The 16,627-nt window shown below is 47.1% G+C and overlaps 1 protein-coding gene across 2 annotated transcripts in view; it reads left to right on the plus strand.

The window, feature by feature from the left end:
* FER1L6 (fer-1 like family member 6) overlaps nt 1-16,627 on the plus strand; it is a 127,694-nt gene that overhangs the window by 63,403 nt on the left and 47,664 nt on the right. For both annotated transcript variants that reach the window (XM_035125519.3, XM_035125518.3), the window contains exons 21-24: nt 2,994-3,128; nt 5,276-5,425; nt 11,449-11,559; nt 15,283-15,444. In XM_035125519.3, the coding sequence (XP_034981410.2) occupies nt 2,994-3,128; nt 5,276-5,425; nt 11,449-11,559; nt 15,283-15,444 (558 nt within the window). The remainder of the gene's footprint in view (nt 1-2,993; nt 3,129-5,275; nt 5,426-11,448; nt 11,560-15,282; nt 15,445-16,627) is intronic.

The raw sequence follows: 16,627 nt of genomic DNA on the forward strand, positions 1-16,627 counted from the left end.
GCTGTTTTCTGCAGATGCGATGGAGACGGTGAAGAAGGTCCTCTTCGCTGTCGCCATTGCCACTTGGTAGGCTCGAAGTTGAGCTCTAGCCCGTGTCCGGTCTGATTCAAAATGAGTTTTCCGCCACCGGCGCTCTAGCCGTCTCAACGACTGTTTCATCGCCCTCAGCGCCGGGGAAAACCACGGGGCTGTCCGGGCTCCATGCAATCTGAGAGGGCGCTTCGGAGCCAGACAGTCAATAGCGCTGGTTAACTCCGCATTCCAGCGGGCCACCAGGGAATCAGCTGAAAGGCCATCGACATGGGATAAAACATCCCCTACCACTCTCTGGAAGCCAATTGGATCCATTAAGTAGCGGGGGCGGACCATCCGAATCGGTCCCACCTCCCTGCAGAGGGGAAGGGTTGCGGAGAAGTCCAGTTGCACCAGAAAGTGATCTGACCATGGCACTTCTTTTGTTTCGCTTTTACTTAATGTCAGATCACCAACATCCATAGAGGTGAACACCAAGTCCAAGGCATGTCCGCGGCTATGAGTTGGGCCAGACTTATTCAGGGACAGCCCCATGGTGGCCATGCTTTCCACGAAGTCCCGAGCGGCTCCTTGTAAGGTCGTGTCGGCATGGATGTTAAAATCCCCTAAGACAACCAAGCTAGGTGTCTCCAGGAGCACATCCGACACGACCTGAAGCAGCTCGGGCAGGGAATCCTTGGTGCAGCGGGGAGGTCGGTACACCAAAAGGAATCCTGTACTGCCCCTATTGCCCAACTTCCAGAACATGCACTCAGAAAACTCCGTCTTACCAATAGGACGCCTGGTGCAAACTAATGACTTCCTAAAAATCACTGCAACCCCCCCTCCCCGCCCAGATGGCCTGGGTTGCTGTGCATAAGAGAAACCTGGTGGACAAGCAGGATCACTGGTGGATGGGGAGCGGGGTCATGACAACTTCATTTTCAGTTTGTTTGGCCTCTTTTATCACTCAGTCCATCCGATTGCCTTAGATTGTGAGCCCCTAGGGCACGAGGCTATTAACATTTAGGAAAACAGCTGCATGCTGGTCTGAGCTTATGGGACACTGTGCAATACAGTATAGACTCAAAGAAATTTGTCAAAGCTGCTTTGAACCCATGGGATAGACTGGGATATAGACTCAAATAAAATGGTCTAATCCCCCTTTCAAGCCATCTGAGGCAGTAGCTATCACTGCAACCTATACCAGGGAACCTGATAAATTGCGTGCATGCAAAAAGTGTTTTGTTTGTTCTGTCCCAAATCTACTGCCAGTTGATTTCATTAGGTGACCAGACTACAGGTTTTAGCATTTTATGAGCATGTCTCCCTATCCATTCGCACCATGCATAATATTATACATGTCCCCTCTTTATTTTTCTCTTCTACGGTATTGTAAGGCTGCAATCCTGTACATGATTACCTGCTTGTAAATCGCACGGAAATAAATTGGACCTACCTCTGAGTGGGCATATAAACATTTGCTCTGTAAATCTTGGAGAATGTCAGACTTTATATGTGCCAGTAATGCTTTCTGTAGATAATAGATGCTAGGCTGTACCTGAAATTGTTTTTATGATGGTACATGAGATCCAATAAAGAATAAGTAATTGCTGGAGAACCCTCATTTATTATATAAGGCCATTCCAGAAATTTTTATTGAAGTGATTCCCACCCAATTCCAGTACATTTTTATCCTCAAAATATATCTTCGGTGTTTGCTGTCATACCAGTTAAAGGGCTGCTTAAAAGGAGGAACATCAAAGGAAACACAGCTCAGTTATAGAGCACATGTGCTTCACTGCACCGAAGGACTCCTGTTTGTTGTTCACTCACTGCATTTACAGTGCCCAGCTTTCAATCTATGTTCATAGAGCACTAATCAAAATACTTAAGTATCGTGGACATTGTTATGAAATACTACTGTTTGATGTGTTGTTTCTTCTTTCATCTTTATCAAGTCTTTCAAGTCTAAGTAAAGCTGTGCAATTGAATACTTAATTATAAATAAAAGTCCATCTGTACTTTTCAAAAAAAAAAATTAGGTTTCTTAATGAGGCTTGGCATAGAAAAACAATTGTAGGTATTGAGACGAGAAAAAGAAGTCCGAGCTTAAACACCAAGGGCTGTGCCATTCTGCAGGTTTTTTCTCAGTCTTCTTCGGTCCAGACTATGTCTGTTTATTGTCCAAATCTAATTATTTTATCAAACAGATATTTCCGGCTATGAGAGTTGCTTCAGAAAGTACCAGCTGTGTCATGCTCTGGGACCCAGTGTCCTGCCGCTTGCACCTTGATGCAAGCTGACAATCTCGGACAATCTGCAGGTCTATGAGACAGTTCAGGGCTAATTACCCCCATATCGGCCCTGAATTACTGGCATGGCTGAGGTCTGATCGTATGGGAGTCAGCCATTTCTCACCGCCGGAAACAAGAAGCTGCGCTGATTGGAGTCCTTAATCCATTCCAAATTCGTCTCTAGCCAGGGTGTGCATAGGGTAATGATATCCCTGTCCTATCAACGCCCCCTGCTGTGCGCACACAAAGAGAAATGGATCTGACACTAATGAAGCCATGTTGATGTGAACAGCTGCAGGGCGAGAAAGAGCTGTGAAACACACAGGACACCTTCATAGCACTCTGTGGTGTTGATATGTGCTCCCAACCACTGTCAGAGCAAGTTGCTTGCTTGGAGCTGTCTGTGGTCCTGAAGCCATGCCTCCTGTAGTTGCCATCTGTTTTTATTGTTGAATCATTTCGGAGAGTTTCATGGCAAGTGATTCATAAATGAATTTAAATCAATTGCTCAAAATATAGCCAAACAAATTATGGTTGTATATACATCTATATCTATATCTAGACAGATAGATATCTGTGTGTATATATGCACATTATTCCATAGCACAAATAGAATGTCCCAAGAGAGCTCATCTAAAGTAGAGTCTTGTCTACTCTAATGCACTATTTTTCCCCCACCATTAGATCATACAACAAACTTTGTCTCCAACCTGGAATCAAATGCTGCTGTTTAATAATATTCTGCTTCACGGGGATGGAAAAGAAATTGCCGAATTCCCCCCAGTGATCGTCGTAGAGCTCTACGATGATGATGCAGTGGTAAATATGATTTTCTCCACCTTCTTTGTTTGTTTGTTTGTTTCAACCTTGATATGGGTGGGATTCAGAGTAGTGCTAAGGAGATGCTGAATCAGAGCAAGCATTTGTGTATCAAGGTCCCCAAGCCACCCCCAGGAGAATAAAGATACAAGGACACAGAATTTTAGGCCACAACTTCATTGGTTACAGAGTGTGAGCGGTATTGGCTTAGGCATTGCCATCAACAGACTATATTTGACTTCTGCCCACCTTGCAGGGAGTCTGGTAAGGGTAAACTACCAGTAGGGGGGGCCCCGCCAATGTGGATCGACTCAAGCACCTCCCGGGTTCCCGCTGGGGTCGTGGCATGGCTCTAGCCCCTCCCCGGGCTTCAGACAAGATCCACACCCCCAGATTCCTTTAACGGAATACCCTTAAACATGGAGGGGGCCGCACCTCCCCCCCATCGCTATTCCAATGCCTAACCGTCTAACCTTACAAAGTTGTGATGATTGCTACGAGGTAGGCGAAAACCAAGTGGCTGGTGCCAATTTGCCAAGTGGAAAAAGTCCTACCAGGCCCCTCAACGGCAACCAACCCAAGGCCAATGACACAACCTGAAAAAAGGGTGGGAAGGCAGGAGATCCACGGCACGAGGCTGAAAGAGGAAGCCTCAGAATCGCGCCATGGCTTAAATTGTCCTCGGCTCTGCCCCCAGGTGACCTGATTGGCCGCCTGGGAACCTGACGTGGCCAGGGTCTCCCCCAGCACGATGTGGGACACCGCCCTGCCCCAATGCTGAGGAGAGTGGCTAGGTGGCCAGACCGCAACCCAGTCCCACCAGGAAGTGGAGCCGATTTCTGCTTGCCTGGTGGAATGATCTCCCTTCTCATCTCTCCACATGGTAGGAGGTGGTGGTCTCCTGATTAACCCCCCCCCCAAGCTGATTGGGGAGTTGGGGCAGAGAAGGGGGGGCAATCCCTGTTGCCCTAGTGGGACCCATTGAGCTGGCTCCCACAAGCACAAGTATTTAGTTAAATCCAGCCCTGAGCCCCTGTATTACATTTGCTTACATAGCAAATGATGCTGATTGTTCAAAGGTTTGAACAAACTGTCCTTTTTTAATAGCGTGCAGTGTTGCACTGGATGCCTGGACAAATTATAATTTATCATTTATTCAGTTTACATCTTGCCCTTCCTCCCAATGGAAATTATGCATAGCTCTGTGTTTGTGTGTCATGTAATTTATCCCACTTCCGCCCAACGCGTAGAAAGGGCGAAGAAAAGAAACAGTGCCCTCTTCCATTACAAAGGTTGCCAACTTTTGATTTCAGAAACACTGGTCTCCTTTTCTGGGGTAACAGGAGCAAATCTGGGAGGGCTGCAGAGGGTGAGGAAGGTATCAAATGTTGCCCAGGGCCACACAAAAAAAGGCACTGAGGACTGGATGCTGCCCCTAGGCCGTGTGTTGGACCACTCTAGTCTAGACTCTAGAGCAGAGGTGGGGAGCCTGTTGCTCTCAGCTGAATTTCATGTGGCAACTCAGAGGAAGAAGGGGGAAAGCTGAAATGGATGGAGCAATGGGGTGGGGAGCCTTCTGCAACCCTCAGCTGACAATTCTGAGTGACAGAGTGACCTGTCTTTGCCACGAAAGGGGAGTGGGAGGGAGAAGGGCATGCCAGAGCAAAACGGACTGACCTCATCATCTTTCGGCTCTGGCATATGGGCCCTGGTGGATTGCCCCCAGGGTAACGTACCTCCATGACAGGTAAAAAAAAATGGTCCCCACTCCTATTTTCTTCGTGGTCAGCTCTTCAAGGCTGAGGCCCAGCATCACAACGCAGAGCACAGCTTGGAACATGATGTCCGCTTGATGCTGGTTCACTAAAGACACATCAAACATTTAAAGCATTTTTACAGAACATGGCTATATCCCAAAGAATCCTGGGAGTTGTAGTTTGTGAAGGGTGATGGAAACTGCGAGGGGTAAACTACAGTTTCCATGATTCTTAGGGTGAAACCGTGTGCATTGGATGTGCTTTGCATACATGGTGTGGACGTGGTCTTCTGCATATCACAAACTCTGGTTGTAAGGGTGGTTTTGTATGAACGGCACAATGTGAAGATAAATGATGTTATGCTAAGTCTTTTTCTTTTTAAACGTCTAGGGTAAATCAGAATATATTGGCTCTACCGTTGCTTCTCCTGTGACAACATTGGTTGGTCAGAAATATGAGCCACCTAAACTTAGTTACCACCCAGTGTACTTTGGAAATATTTCTGGTGGGGACCTCCTTGCTGCATTTGAATTGCTGCAGGTGAGCTTCAACGAATATTCTTATCCATGTTTTTTATTGGTGAATGTCTGAAAACAACCAGGGCAGGATAATACACAGTATGGTGCATTCACAACACAGGGTTGCTGGTGTGTGTGTGTGTGTGTGTGTGTGTGTGTGTGTGTGTGTGTAATTTTTATTTTTGCTGGAACAAGGAGATGAAAGCTACCCCTTCCTGTGTCTCCTCACCCTTTCAAAGTATTCTGCTGCTGCTGCTTTGTGTATGTATGCATGGTTCATGCACGATGCTAAACCAGGGTTTGTTAGCCATGGTTTAATAAACCATGGTTATAGTGTTGAGTGTGAACCCAGCTCAGCAGCCTAACTATGATTTACTAACTGTGGTTAAAATTTGCACGTGAACCAAGGTTTGTGGTTGGTTTATGCTATTTAATGAATCTGAACCAAAGCTTAGCATTGCGTGTGAACTAAGGAGCCACCCAAAAGCTACAGAGCTGTGGGTGAAGAACAGCAAAATATTCAAGCCACTCTCAAGGCTCGCTTGCTCTCACTGGTGCTTTTAACTATTCTGTTGCACAATAGTCCAGGGTTTAAGATGCTTTACACCTTTACCTGTGGTTTCTTAACTATGGTTAATGTGAATGCTGACCAAGGGTTAGCAAATTGTGTGAACCAGGCTAACAAGTGCAAAAGCTCAACTACCACATGAAGAGGATTGCTTGCTTATAAGAAAACTGACTGGTGGTGAGGGCACCTGCAGGATATCTTCTGCAGGATATCTTCTGTTTTCGTAAAGCCAGGCTAGATAATGTGTTGCAATCCAGAGACTGAGGACTACAATTCCCATCTTCCCTGACTATTGGTCATAAAGGCTAAGGCTGATGCTGGGCTGCCCAAGACATTTTGGTACCTCAGCAGAAGAAAATATGGTGTCTCATATTTTTGTGATTAAAGGTAAAAGGACCCCTGACCATTAGGTCCAGTCGTGACCGACTCTGGGGTTGCGTGCTCATCTCGCATTATTGGCCGAGGGAGCCGGCGTGTAGCTTCCAGGTCATGTGGCCAGCATGACAAAGCCGCTTCTGGCAAACCAGAGCAGCACATGGAAACGCCGTTTACCTTCCCGCTGTCTGTAGCGGTTCCTATTTACCTACTTGCACTTTGACATGCTTTCGAACTGCTAGGTTGGCAGGAGCTGGGACCAAGCAATGGGAGCTCACCCCGTCACAGGGATTCGAACCGCCGACCTTCTGATCAGCAAGCCCTAGGCTCAGTGGTTTAACCCACTGCGCCACCTAGGTTAAATCACACTTTAATTGTACATACTTTCACCTAAGGCATGTATTATGCATGCATTCTTCTAAAATATGTGATTTTTAATGTTTTTGATGCATTTGTAGACACAATTTTAGAAGCAGAACTGCACGGCAAAATATAAAGACGTGCATAATCTGATTGGGAGCAGCCTTCCAATACATATATAAATCTGGGACCAGCAGGTTAGGTCATTTCACTTTAAAATGCAGACTGAATAAATTCTCTTCCAACACTAGTTCTGATGTAGTTCTCAATTTTTAAAAAAACACTATCAAATTACATTTAAAAATGCATATTTGCAGGGTGACAGTATGTAGATACATATTTAAATATGCATTTAAAAGCATTTTTTGTGCAAATGAAGATCAATGTGAAAATGGGATTGAACAGATTTATGGATTAATGCATATTAAAGTGTCAGGGACTGGAGACAGACTGATTTACCTGTCCCTGCAGAGTTATTAGTGTATCAGCTTTATCAGTTTGCAAAAGTCAGGAAGTCCCTTTCCTCGGTTTTACCTACAACTGCTTTAGAATTCTGCTCAGTGCAGACTGTTCTATATATAGAGGACAGTAAATCATCTTATAACTCTCACTGCTCTCCATATTGCCGCAGCTCACCAGTATATTTAGACAAGGCTTTTCTGTGCTTCGGCAAGGTATTAAACGCAACTTCTCTTCTTCAGCATAAACACTCCCCTTTGGTTGATCTGAGTCCATAAAAAAACAGGTGGCACTCATTTGATAGAAACAAAAGCTGCAAACTTTATATGTCCCCCAGGATTGCCCCTCTATGCCTTGACCTTTCCAGGAGAAATAATTTAGCTTCATCGCTGCAAAGAAATTTGAATAACCTTTCATTTGTGAGCGGCAGTAATTATATAATGACTCCGCCAATGGATGGATGTGATTACCCCTGTAGCTACAGTACCTTGTGAAAAACTCTTCCGCCTCATAATGGACCTGTATTGGTAATGACTGTCTGAATCATGCCGCTGCCTCGGAAAACTAAAATTTAATGTGAGACAATCACAGTGGACCAGTACGTATGTATGGGGTGTTAGGGGGGGTAGTACCTCTGGTGGGGGACATGTCGTGCTCTTTCTGGGGTAGTTTGTCCACCTTTGGTCCTCACTCCTCCTGCACTCAGCTCTCACCTGTGGCTCCTAGAAGCTGTTAGCATGTGGTAGCAGCCAGACTCTGGGAACGGCTTTGACTGGCCAGCTAAACCAGGTGAGGGTAGCTGATGGGTCTCAAACCCTCAGTGCAAAGACAAGTTCTGGCAGATTGAGCAGACGAGACCAATTGTGGGTCCAACGGTCTAGAAAGTGGTTCTGCTGTAGAGGGAAGTGAGGGGCAGGTGGGGATTGTCAACCTGGGAAGGTCGCCCAACGAGGAGAAGGAGAACTCTGTTGCCTTGCAGGGTATCTTCAGAAGAAGAAAAGGCTAAGGAGGAAACCCTACACAAATCCAGAGTGGGGTCCCTAAAGCGGTTGGATGGCGCCTTGTACGCCTCCTTCCAGCAACTCTGCAGCCAACCTGGTGCCCTAAACGGCCTCGGCCCTGTATACCTGAAGGAGCGTCTCCACCCCCATCGTTCAGCCCAGACACTGAGGTCCACTTCCGAGGGCCTTCTGATGGTTCCCTCACTGCAAGAAGTGAGATTACAGGGAACCAGGCAGAGGGCCTTCTCAGTAGTGGCGCCCGCCCTGTAGAACACCCTCCCATCAGATGTCAAGGCAATAAGCAACTATCTGACTTTTAGAAGACATCTGAAGGCAGCCCTGTTTAGGGAAGTTTTTAATGTTTGATGTTTTATTGTCTTTTTAATATTTTGTTGGAAGCCGCCCAGAGTGATTGGGGAAACCCAGCCAGATGGGTGGGGTATAAATAATAAGAAATTATTATTATTATTATTATTATTATTATTATTATTGCTCTGCCTGGAACGTGTCCAGAAGAGGGCAACCAAAATGGTCAAAGGTCTGGAAACGATGCCTTATGAGGAACGGCTTAGGGAGCTGGGTATGTTTAGCCTGGAGAAGAGAAGGTTAAGGGGTGATATGATAGCCATGTTCAAATATATAAAAGGATGTCATATAGAGGAGGGAGAAAGGTTGTTTTCTGCTGCTCCAGAGAAGCAGACACGGAGCAATGGATTCAAACTACAAGAAAAAAGATTCCACCTCAACACTAGGAAGAACTTCCTGACAGTAAGAGCTGTTCGGCAGTGGAATTTGCTACCAAGGAGTGTGGTGGAGTCTCCCTCTTTGGAGGTCTTTAAGCAGAGGCTTGACAGTCATATGTCAAGAATGCTTTGATGGTGTTTCCTGCTTGGCAGGGGGTTGGACTGGATGGCCCTTGTGGTCTCTTCCAACTCTATGATTCTATGATTCCTTTGAACCACACCTGCAAGGCTGAGAGGGGGGGTCTTGTCGGGCCACCCAGGGCCTCATTCAGTGCTGATAACCCAGTGGTTTGGCTTCACCCCCTGAGGCGCACTCCATTGTGTCTCAAGGCAGATGGATGCCAACAATAAGTACACAGTTGAGGCTGCTCCATTAGAGTGAACGGGGCCCTTCCTCATCATCCTTATTCAGTCCCCAGCTGCCTGCCATCATACTTACATTTTGTCCAGGAAGTTGGTACTGGCTGTCGGCTTCTTTCTCTTTAGTCTCAGTGTTGCTATCAAAGGACTCAGTATGGAGGAGGATGGGGTCAAATCAGAATTAGCTGGCTCTTAGGTGGTTACGTCCCAAATTCTGTAGAGAAACTTGGATTTGGTGCTGGTGGGCTGAGCAATGCAAACTACTTGAAACCATTGCATCAGCCAATGAATTAATGTCCTTTTCTCAGTTATTGGCTTCATCAACCGCTTGATTTGGGTAATTCAATAACACAGAAGAGCTTTCCAGGGATCTTCTTATACACAATGAGTGGCTTTGTGCACAGCAAAACAGCTCTCTAAAGCCTTTCCATTTTGTCGCACTTCCAAAGCGTGTTTCTAATTTTAGCTACCGTAAATGCAAATGGAGTGGAAAGCCCCAAAGATCCAGGAATCTTTACTCTTCAGCAGATGGGAGGACATGTTTGGAATAGGTCAGACACAGCAAACGACTCCAAATTAGCCTTAAGACCGTAGGTGTGAATTTCAGCAACGTGGTTGTGACTGCTGTGAAGACTATGACTATGTCAAACAATGTATGTTGCTGAGAATTAGGAACATAGGAAGCTGTCCTCTACCAACTCAGAACATTGTTTCATGTAGCTCAGAACTGTCTCCACTGAGTGACAACCACACTCCAGGGTTTCAGACATAATACTAATAATAATCTTTCAGCTGCCACGTCTTCTCTACTGCATATTCTAGGAGCACCCAACACCTGCTCCTATTAGTAAGGTAAAGGTAAAGGGGCCCCTGACCATCAGGTCCAGTCGTGTCCGACTCTGGGGTTGCGGCGCTCATCTCGCTCTATAGGCCGAGGGAGCCGGCGTTTGTCCGCAGACAGCTTCCGGGTCATGTGGCCAGCATGACAAAGCTGCTTCTGGCGAACCAAAGCAGCACACAGAAACGCCGTTTACCTTCCTGCCGGAGCGGTCCCTATTTATCTACTTGCACTTTGATGTGCTTTCGAACTGCTAGGTGGGCAGGAGCTGGGACCAAGCAACGGGAGCTCACCCCGTTTCAGGGATTCGAACCGCCAACCTTCTGATCAGCAAGCCCTAGACTCTGTGGATTAACCCACAGTGCCACCTGGGTCCCTAAAGGTAAAGGGGCTCCTGACCATCAGGTCCAGTCATGTCTGACTCTGGGGTTGCAGCGCTCATCTCGCTCTATAGGCCGAGGGAGCCGGCGTTTGTCCGCAGACAGCTTCCGGGTCATGTGGCCAGCATGACAAAGCTGCTTCTGGCGAACCAGAGCAGCACACAGAAACGCCGTTTACCTTCCCGCCAAAAGGTATTAGTACAACTGCTCCTATTAGTATAACTGGAAAAATGGCCACAGATTCTCATAAACCACCTGGCCTACTTGTGCAATGGGGTGGCGCTGTTGGTCTAAACCACTGAGCCTCTTGGGCTTGCCGATCGGAAGGTCGGTGGTTCAAATCTCCGCGACGGGGTGAGCTCCCATTGCTCTGTCCCAGCTCCTGCCTACCAAGCAGTTCGAAAGCACACCAGTGCAAGTAGATAAATAGGTACCGCTGTGGCGGGAAGGTAAACAGTGTTTCCGTGCGCCCTGGCACTCGCCACGGTCCTCTGTGCTCCAGTAGCGGTTTAGTCCTGCTGGCCACATGACCCCAAAAGCTGTCTGTGGACAAACGCTGGCTTCCTCGGCCTGAAAGCGAGATGAGCGCCACAACCCCAGAGTCGCCTTTGACTGGACTTAGCTGTCCAGGGGCCCTTTACCTTTTCTTCTTCTTCTTCTTCTTCTTCTTCTTCTTCTTCTTCTTCTTCTTCTTCTTCTTCTTCTTCTTCTTCTTCTTCTTCTCCTTCTTCTTCTCCTTCTCCTTCTCCTTCTCCTTCTCCTTCTCCTTCTCCTTCTCCTTCTCCTTCTCCTTCTTCTTCTTCTTCTTCTTCTTCTTCTTCTTCTTCTTCTTCTTCTTCTTCTTCTTCTTCTTCTTCTTCTTGCTTGCAGTGAAAATTGCTGGGGAATCTCTGTAGGGACTTGTTTTCCTTAAAAGCAGCATATCTAAATAATAAAACATTGAGGTGGCTTCATTTTGCAGATCTCCGATTCCGGCCCTGAAAACCTCCCACCTGTGGATCCTGCAGATGTCAGTATGATCTACCCAGTCCCAGCCAACATCAGGCCAGTCTTGAGTAAATACAGGATAGAGGTGAGTTAACACAAAATAATGTGCCGGGGTCTCATTTCTTATCAGCCTCAGGGTACACCTTCACATTTCTATAGCTTCCTGATCTACGACTGTCATCTCTGCTCCGATGCTTCAGTTGAACTTTCTACTTTGTTTTCAAGCATTTGCTTGCACGTTTCACTGCTTAAATGCTGGTGGAGGGGATTTTAAAAACTGTTCCAAGAAGGGAGTAAGGGGCAGAAATGCGGCTTCGCAAATGTCACAAAGGCCCCCAATCAGCACTCTGCACAGCCTTGCTTCAAGGAGGGTGCAACATATGGCTTCTTGAGTGACGTAAGAGTCCGCCAATTACTACCCTGCAAACTAGAAACGTTTCCCTTTAAGCTCTACCAAGGAGAGAAGGTCACCCAAAATGCAGCATGGTGAGTATGCCATTGGAGCAGGCTCAGTGCTAAAATGTTTCTAGATCATTTTGGAGAGACCTGGTCTGAATAGAGATATTGAATTCTTGTCTCATTACACATGCTAATGCTATTTTTGTTCACCTGCATACTATCCCTTGCTTTTTCCTGTAGGACTAATTGCAGTCGTTAATAGTCCTACACGGGTTTATCATACCCATTGAGCCAATCACCCATCTCCTACTACCCTTCTGAGAAGAACCCCACCCCACCCTCCCACTGACTGCTGATGTCTATTCCAACTGTGTATCTGAAGAAGTGTGCATGCACACGTAAGCTATACCAGGCACTGGTGTAGCAAGGGGGTGAGATGGGGGCAGTTCACCCCGGGTGCAACCCTGGATGGGGGTGACACTCGGCGCACCCCCCCCGACTCCCAAGCCAAGTGGTGCTGCTCCAGCGCCGTACAGATGGTGCCGGGATCCTCTGCTCGCGACTGCAGCTGCAAACGGAGGATCCTCCGTTCACCGCTGCAGCAGCGAGCAGAGGATCCCGGCACACTATCCCCGTACGGGGCTGGAGCAGTTTGCTGCCGCCGCTACGTAGCACGCATGTGTGGCGTTGCTACGTAGCTACGCTGCACATGCACGCTACCTAGCGATGCCCCGCCCCCAGATACACGCCCCCGGGTGCCGTTCCGGGTGCCTGAGCGGCTTCCTCTGCCACTGATACTAGGGGTAGGCAACCAAAGGCCCAGGGGCCAGATGTGGCCCAATCACCTTCTCAATCCGGCCGGTGGGTGGTCTGGGAATCAGCGTGTTTTGACATGAGTAGAATGTGTCCACCACATGGTCTAAGGGACGGTGGACAGCTGAAAAAGGTTGCTGACCCCTGGCTTATACCTAGAACAAACTTAGTTGGTCTTTAAGGTGTTACTGGACTGTTTTTTTAATTTTTTATTTTGATGCTAAAATGATGTGCAGTCAAGAAGAAGTATGATTTACAAACAGGATTTTGGTAAAGGAGCTTAAGACACCCCGATGATGTTCACTGTATATCCTGTTTGTAAATCATACTTCTTCCTTTAGGTTGCTAGAACATGGATATACCTGCAGTTGGTCCTCAAAATACTCCCAAGAATTAGGCACGGTTGAGACTAGATAGTGGCTTACCCCTAACCCCCACACCCCATCCTGCAAATGAGTTTCATGGCTAAATAAGGCTTTGAACCCAAGTCTTTCCAAATCAAGGCCAACTTGGGTCACTTCCAGACATTATACCAGGTCAAACCATTGGCCCATTCAGTCCAGTATTGCTGACACTAACTGACAGTAGATCTCCAGGGTTTCACGCTGGGGACGTTCCCAGACCTACCGAGAGACACAGGGCTTTGTACCCGGGACCTTTTGCATGTAAAGCAGGTGCTCTCCCACTGAGCTCCTCTCTATAGATTTCCATGTGTGGCAACAGGGGTTAAATACTTTCTTCTAGACACATAACATGCAGCCTTACAGATTCCAATTATTTGCAGTTGCCAAGCAAGATTATTATCCAGAAGGGATGGAAACTTGCTGGGCATAAATCTTTGAAAACAACTCATTATTCTCTTTCTCTCTTTTCCCTCGCCCCCAGTTTATAAATCACTTTTTAAAGAATCATCTCGAGGTGCTATTCGTCACCATTTAAGCGGCAGGAAAGATCACTTTTCAGGCATTTAGCTGGAACAGTCAAGGGCAAAAAGGGGGGTCTGGGGACATAGACCGTATTTTTTGCTCCATAAGACGCACCTGACCATAAGATGCCCTTAGTTTTTAGAGGAGGAAAACAAGAAAAAAAATATTCTGAATCAAATGTTGTACTAAACTATTTAATAAACAACCAGTCCCGCCGCCGCTTCTCTCTGGGGCAGACACAGGAGGCTGTGCTGTGCCTCTCCCAACCGCGGCTCGTATGCCGGCTCTTGCGAGTGGCAGAGGGACGAGCGGCCCCAAAGGCCTGCTTTCAGGCTGCTCATCCCTCCTCTGCCCCTTTGCCGCTGTCAGTGGCTGCGGCGGAGGGAGGAGCAGCCCGAAAGCGGGCTGCTCTTCCCTCCCCTGCCGCTGGGAGCCATGGCTCCGGCAGCAGAGGCATCCCTCCGCTCGCGACTGCAGTGGCAGCCGAGGCATCCCACTGCCGTCCATTGCCTTTGCTCCATAAGATGCACAGACATTTCCCCTTCCTTTTTAGGAGGGAAAAAGTGTGTCTTATGGAGCGAAAAATACGGTACTCCAACCCCATACCTGCTGGGACTGATTGGTGGGAAGAATGGTGGGAAGAACCAACTGGGGAACTCCCAAAGGAAGGAGGCTCAGAGCCCAGGGATTGGTGGTGGGTTGACGATGAGTGGTCAGAGACAGAAGACTGGGAGGAGGAGGTGTCGGAAGCTGAAGAGGTAACAGGGCTTAGTGTGCGGGGAGAGTCTGTGGCAGAGAGAGGTCCAGAACCAGAGGCAGAAGCTAAAGCAGGGGAGAAAGGAGGCCAAGAGGCAGAGATGGGTCAGGCTGGTAAAGAGACAGAGATGTCTCCCCATCCTGCTGCAACAAGCTCCCCTCCCCCCCATCTCCCAGAAGAGGAACGAAGCGGGAGGAGCAAAGGCAGGCATGCCAGCGCAGTCTCAGATTGCTTGGGGCGAACCCTGAAGAGTAGGACATTTAAGCAGATGAGGGGAGGCAGGGACCAGTTTCAGCAACTGCTTCACAGGGACAAGACTGACCCAAAAAGAGCTGCTGTGCTCATTAGGCATGACACTCCTGTGCTGATCCTGGTTTCTTTGCTTTCTAATAAAGAGTTAACTCCACTTAGTTTGTGTGATTTACTGCTGGCTCTCTTCTGACACTGGGCATGACCGCTCCACCCTACGTAACCTTTTTGCACTGTGGGAAGGCATGAATGTAACCAGAAATTTCCCTGTGATTAGGACAGCTTGGTGGTGCAGCTGAATGCACTTAAACCCTGCCCTGCTTGATCCAGACCTTTGCAATAAATATGTGAAGGTCAGGAGTGGAGGGTGCAGGCTGCTGCATGTGGAAATGTTGGGAGCACATGTCTTGCTCCTGTGTGTTCAGGGTGAACGTCTGAAGAGAACAATGCAGAACAGGCGAGCCTAGAACACAGAAAGCTGCCTTAGGCCGAATCAGACCAGTATAAGGCCAGTCACCGTTTTGTGAGCCTCATCCCTTCTATCCCCACATCTGAAATACAGAGGACGATAACCTGGCCTACCTTGCAGGATTGTTGCAATTGCAAGTATTTGTACAGAAATGAATTGTGCACCTGCTAAGTGCTTTTCTTACCCCCGTTGAAGGTTCTCTTCTGGGGTCTCCGTGAACTGAAGAAAGTGCAGCTCCTTTCTGTGGATCGCCCACAAGTTCTCATTGAATGTGCCAGCAAAGGGGTGAAATCATGTGTCATCCAGAGCTACAAAAACAATCCAAATTTCAATATTCAGGCAGACTGGTTTGAAGTGGTAAGTATGTTTAACTTGCTGCTGCTCCGACTCCCCCTTTCTTCTCTCCCCCCCCAAAAAAAACAAGCAGCAGAGTAAAGTTTGGGGATAACCCATGGGATAGTTAAGAGCCAGCCAGGATGCAGTTAAAGAAGGTGCTGGTTTTTTCTTCTTCTTCAGAATTGGGGCTGGGGAGATGGTGGTTCCAATTTTAGCGCAGCCCACAGGCTGACTTAGGACCAATCATCACCTCTAAACTTAAAGCTTTCTCAATGGGTTCTTGTGAGGATAAACTGGGGGGGGGGTCTCATATATTCATCCTAGGGATGAGTGAGAAATGTAAGTTTACATTTCAATAAGAAACTGCCTAATTTGCATTTCTTAAGCATATAGAAGAACCAAAACGCAGCTATCCTTTTAAGTTTGCACATCTCCAAGTTTCACGATAGAGTTCTCAAACCAAACAATATGCACAAAAAATGTGTGTATTGGGGGAAGTGTGCAGGAAAGCTGTGCATATATTAGTGAAAGCAACATCCAAAATACATTATACTATACAAGGGCAGATTGCTTGCAAAAATGTGCATATTCTGGCTTGCAAAAATGTGCATATTCGTCAAAACGGCATCCAAAAATGTCTTTATTAGGAGTAACCTGCACTAACATGCTGGTGAATTTTTATAAGGATTTGTTCTTATTGTAAATTGCTTGCAGACATTTGGGAGTTACCAAGAGGTGGCGGGCCCTTTCTTCAATGGGGCTTGTGAATTAATAGATCAAATCAGAGTTATCCCGCTAGATTTTGCAAAGAGCAAAATATGGCGTTCCTTGGGTGCAACAGGAACAAGAATACTCTAGAAACATTTAAGATGACAGCTTTGCTAAAGCTAAACAGGTGAGGATGGGAGGTCATTGGGAGCCCTGTGTGAAGAATATATAAAAAGAAACATCTACAGGTAAGTGGAATTTCTCGAGGCACAACACACAAATTTTCGTCAATTTGAAAGATCCTGAAGAGGCCAAATTTCCATGAAATTTGAAACAACAACACCTCAATTCAGTTAGCGAAGCCAAAGTTCCAGGGGATTATAGTGTATTTCTCTACATTAGATAGCTGCTACATCTAGGATTAAAACAAAATTATCAATGGGGCCAGTGAGTAAATTCTGGTAACCACCATATCAGAAGACAAAGAATGGATTAT

Source organism: Zootoca vivipara, chromosome 8 (genome assembly GCF_965207765.1).
Source record: "Zootoca vivipara chromosome 8, rZooViv2.hap1.1, whole genome shotgun sequence".
Classification (NCBI taxonomy): Eukaryota; Metazoa; Chordata; class Lepidosauria; order Squamata; family Lacertidae; genus Zootoca; species Zootoca vivipara.